This window comes from Chanos chanos, chromosome 7, assembly GCF_902362185.1.
Source record: "Chanos chanos chromosome 7, fChaCha1.1, whole genome shotgun sequence".
Classification (NCBI taxonomy): Eukaryota; Metazoa; Chordata; class Actinopteri; order Gonorynchiformes; family Chanidae; genus Chanos; species Chanos chanos.
Window position 1 is genome coordinate 39,398,739 of NC_044501.1, and position 5,000 is coordinate 39,403,738.

The 5,000-nt window shown below is 41.3% G+C and overlaps 1 protein-coding gene across 1 annotated transcript in view; it reads right to left on the reverse strand.

Annotated features, from left to right (window-relative positions):
* rin1b (Ras and Rab interactor 1b) overlaps positions 1-1,326 on the reverse strand; it is a 15,897-nt gene extending 14,571 nt beyond the window's left edge. The window contains exon 1 of the mRNA XM_030779323.1: positions 1,309-1,326. Coding sequence (XP_030635183.1) covers positions 1,309-1,326 — 18 coding nt within the window. The remainder of the gene's footprint in view (positions 1-1,308) is intronic.
* Positions 1,327-5,000: the final 3,674 nt, after the last annotated feature.

Below are 5,000 nucleotides of genomic sequence, written 5' to 3' on the forward strand. Positions count from 1 at the left end.
TGCACTCTACCTGTGTTAAAGTGAGGTGCCGCCATAGCGGACATTTTTGTTTTGAGCAATGTTTGGCTAGTTCTTGCTGTGGTTAAGTCTTAGCGAGTTACACTAGCATTGGACTGAAGTTGAGATCCCCTCAGCAGAGTAAACTCTGAAGGAAGGAAGTGTCTTTCAGTCATTTTTATCCACAGGTGGACCTAGAGGAAGAGGAATCTAGTCGATTCCAAAATCTTTTAGGTGCTGCAACTACTTTTTTGCCCTAATGGAACTGTCAGTTGAGGGTTAAAGAACTAAACAGGCGACCCACGTTTACACGGTGGATTCTCCATTAGCACTTTAGTACTTTTTGGCTCTGAGGGTCAACTGACCAAATCCAAGACCAAAAGTACAAACCCTGAGCTGCCTCGTGCTATCACTAATCCTAAAACCTCATCCTAAAGCGGTCATCTCCAAAACCAGTTCTATATTATTCCAGATACACTCATTTGAATAAATTATCAAGGATATACGAAGCAAGGATAGACTAATCTTGATACCCGCCCCCCCGTTTTTCACACGCCAAAATCATACATTCAAAAAGCTTCTTAGGATGAAGGACGGGTACTTTCGTTAAGTTGGAGTGACAGTCTGTACACCATGGGGTCCACCAGGATCAGTGTTGTCTTGCTGTATGGAGTGTCTGACATCCTACTAAGGGCAAAAGGAACCAACTTGCGTCCAACTTATGGTGCGACCACAAGAGGGGGGTGGGGTGGGGGGGTCATGCTACAACAAAGTGATAGCCGCAGTGACGTCACTATATGTGAAAAGGCGGTGGTATTAAAAACAGTTTGAATGCGTTTTCATTAGTGAGTCAGATTAGAGTGAACAAAACGACTTCATTTGCAAACAGATTGCGCTGGAGAGGTCTCTTTCCAAAGAAACCCACAGATTCTTGTCATAACGTGCTATCACACCCCAAACTCCCACACGACCAAGTCTGTTAAGCGCCAGCGCTCCGTTTAAAGTAACGCCATGCTTCTACACTAACGCAACCGCTACTTAGTTCATACCATCGACAAGTGCACTTCAGAATTAACGCAAGAAAGGGCCTCCTCCCTTCTACGGCACAAATGCAAAGCAACAGAAAGCTCCTAATGACGCCTGCTCCGCTCGGTTTACATTTACTTAAATTATCATAAACTGTGGACAAAGACCTTTATGTCTTTTTGTGTTTTGATACAATTCTTTATCCTATGATTTTTATGACATTATGGCTTCTTACCATCAAATAGCTTTTAAAAAAACAACAACACCTAGTTTGGAATGTTTCACCGTCACACCCACAGCCATAACGACGAAATACAACATAAAGGATAAGAACGTGTGTTGCGGGGCTGACACGTTCTGTGGAATGAAAGTTGTTTTGAAAGAAGACAGATATTATATTAGTTTTTATTCCTACCTATTAAAAAGCAGCAACACAACTAAACAATTTTTAATCTTACAATTATGATCTCGACACACAGCAGGGCAGGGGATATCTATTCTCTATAATGCATACATTTAGTTATCGTGGTTAAGAGAAATATAGGATATTATAATACATGCGTAATTCACAAACTAAAGTGGTGAACAACACAGTGAGTCCGCGCACCCACTGACCACTGGAGAGTGGCAAAGGTATCAGTTGCGTCATAGCATTCAGCAAAGCAAGTAATTACTTCAAATAAATTATGACAGTTATGCACTTAAATGCCACTGAATGGAGGGAAAGGGCTTAAATTGCCCAGTTTTCAAAATAAGAGCATTAAACTGTATTCACACGTTCAAAACATATCCATTTCAGACTTTTTAGACTGAGAATTTATAGACAATTGAGTAACAATGAAACATTTCACTGAGATAACTCGTTTTAAGATATTTATGTCAAACAACGCACCAAGAACGTGTTGTCAAAGCGCCGGCATGTAATGATTATTTGTCCAATCGTATGATTAGATGAGACATGTAGAAATTAAATCAGGACATTCATCTGCCATTAGACGTGTAAATTCGACAGTGAAAATAAAACGAAAATATGGAATGCACTTATTTTACCAATATGAAACAGAATGCGAAATAAAAGCAACTTCTTTCAACATTCTCAAGAGCATTCTTTACCTCTACGTCTAGATGTTGAGCACAGCGCTTTTGAAGTTCAGAGAAGAGTCCATTGGGTGTATGGATTCCGCTGGTAATAACGTTCGCGTGAACTTCATGCGTTTGTCGTGCTGCATGTTTGATCTTTACATCAACAAGAGTAGCTTTGACGAACTGTTCTTATTTAGAGTCGTGCCTCCGATTTCATCTGTTTCAGTGATTCAGAACTGAATTCACCCACGGTGCTCTTTTACGCACGCTTCGCTCTTCAACGCTGGCTCGTTTTTTAAAACACACACACCCAACTTTTCCAAAGCCAGGCTGCTATTTTCGACACGCATGCGTTTGCTTTCGCGGAATCAAAAAGGCAAGACTCTTTTCCCCCTGAAGCGCGTCAAAGTCTTAAAAAACCCATTTCCGTTAACTTTCTAGCCTTTCATTCTCAATAGATAAATAAGTTTAAGCGAGACCATGAATTCGAAATGAGGGGCTGAACACTGTCACTGTTCGTTCGACCATTTGGTCGTTTGCGATCGCCGATTTAAATAAATTTAAGAATTGTAACAACTACATGATAAATGCAAAATGCTAATAGAAACTGTGGAACAGTGAAAAAAGGGCACTGCTTTGCGCGCTTCCCACAGGCACACACCCGCGCATTGACGGAGCGCCCAGTGCGTGAGATAGTCATGCAGTTTCATATTCCGCCGCTAGATGTCACTAGAAGAAAACAATTGCACTTTTTCAACACGAGGCATTTCTCAACGCCTATGATTTCTAAAATAAATAAATAGATTAATTAATTGATTAATTGGAAAAAACGAAAAGAAAGCAAAGAAAACCGGTTCGGTTCTTTATTTTGCCTCTGCTTGTTGTTTTTCCTGAACATGGTCTATTCAAAGCTATGCAGGATGGTGTGTTTGGCATGTCAAGACAGCGGATATGCAGTGCAAGTGATATTTTACATAACTGATAGGCTTCATCTTTCATCCTTTATCCTTTATAATTCTACAGGGATGCCTTTTTATTTAACAGACTTCGGCGTGGTCACAGTTCATGCAAGGTTGTGGAGAGATAGATCCGACAAAGTTCTTAGAGGTATTCTGCACAGTCATAAGATATTTACACTCTAAAGCGAGTGACAATGTCTCTCTCTCTCCCTCTCACTCTCACTCTCTCTCTCTCTCTCCCTCCCTTGCACTGTAACCACTGCAGTTGATTGAATTCGCCGACTGTGAGATAAGCTGAGTCGAGTGGATGACTCGCTGTGAATAAGCATTACTTTGCTCTTGTGTGTGTGTGTGTGTGTGTGTGTGTATGTGAGTGAGAGAGAGAGAGAGAGAGAGCATGCAGAAGTAAGTATGACTCATTGAACTTATGACAGATCGTCGCTGATGGTTCTGACCTGTTCACATTTGCGCTGTCGCCCTGGCTTCGTCACGGCTTCTCTTCAAGGCCCTCACGCTTATGAAGCGGCCCAGCCGTTTCTTATCGGTTTAGTTACGATGAGGATGGAACTGGGGAGAAAAACCTGGCTCTCACGTTCATGACTAGAATTCTTGGTGCTCATAAATGGCTTGACCATTTAAAAATACGTTTAAAAAGTTCAACGCCTTTGACTACAAATAAAAACATGAATTCTGGTTTGTGATAAAGAATGGTATTGCGTATAAAATGTACAGCATCAATGACTTTGGTAGAGTGAAATACAAAAATACTAGTTCCTCTTGAGTGTTGCTAACTTTTTTTATGGCAAGGCGTCTGCCTATGGCCTCCAAGTCGGATAAGTGTTAAAGGTTTCTGAACATCCATTGATAGCTGGGTAATTACTAAATCAATGAATCTAAGCACCTGGTGTTTTTTTCCTACGTATTATAGGCCTGTGTCTCGCTAGTCTTTGGGACATAGCATATCTCATAGGCTACTGGGCTGTTTTCTGAACTCAAGTGTCTTTAAATAACATATGATGCTATAACCAACATTATACCTTCGTATTAGGTGATTCACTTAATCTTCCTTAACCAAATCTCTATTTGACTGACTTCACAGCACTCTTAATGACTTACTTCTTTAATTTTTTCATTTTTAGCATTAGAAAAAAAACCGGAACTAATCCACTGTTGCAGATGTTATTTTATCTGACGTCTGTGTATTTTTTTTTTTCATTTTAAATATTTATAGGTGGGGTAACTAGCGCAGAGTTAACTGAAATGTGTTGGGAGAGAGAAACGACCGAACTCCCACTCTGTGGCCTTTTTGGAGATGCCTACACGTCGATTTCCCAACGGTTCCCTGAGGGTGATTGACGTGAAACCACAGAACCATTTAAGCAGATGTGTGTTGTTCACTCATCTGCATATTTCAGTGCATCTCTCCATGGCAGTGAGTCAGTATCGCTCTCGGTTGGCTGCAGGAGATGACCCTTCAACCGCGTATCCGTTTTAGTCTCTGCATCATCCTACTGTACGTTCGTGTGTGGGTGTGTGTTAGGCAAAAAAAAAAAAAAGCTGTCGCAGCAACACAGGGACTCTGTCTCAAAGTGTTTGAGGGGTGTTAGAACAAGTGGTCTCAGACATCCTCCAAAGACCAGACAGGCCCCCAGGACTTGTGTGTGTGTGTGCACGCACGCACGCGCGCGTGTGTGCTTGTGAGATCAGAGGTCTGTATGATCTCCCCCCTCCTGTTAAATTAGCCATAGTGACAGGTACAGCAAGACTTTCTGAATTCACAATTTTGTGTGTGTGTGTGTGTGTGTGTGAGAAAACAGATAAAGAGTATGAGGAAATGAATAGAAAAACATAAAATAAGTGATGGAGAGAGAGAGAGAGAGGGAGGGAGATTTAGGGAGAGGAGGAAAGAGAGGACCCGATAAAGAGAGTGAAAAT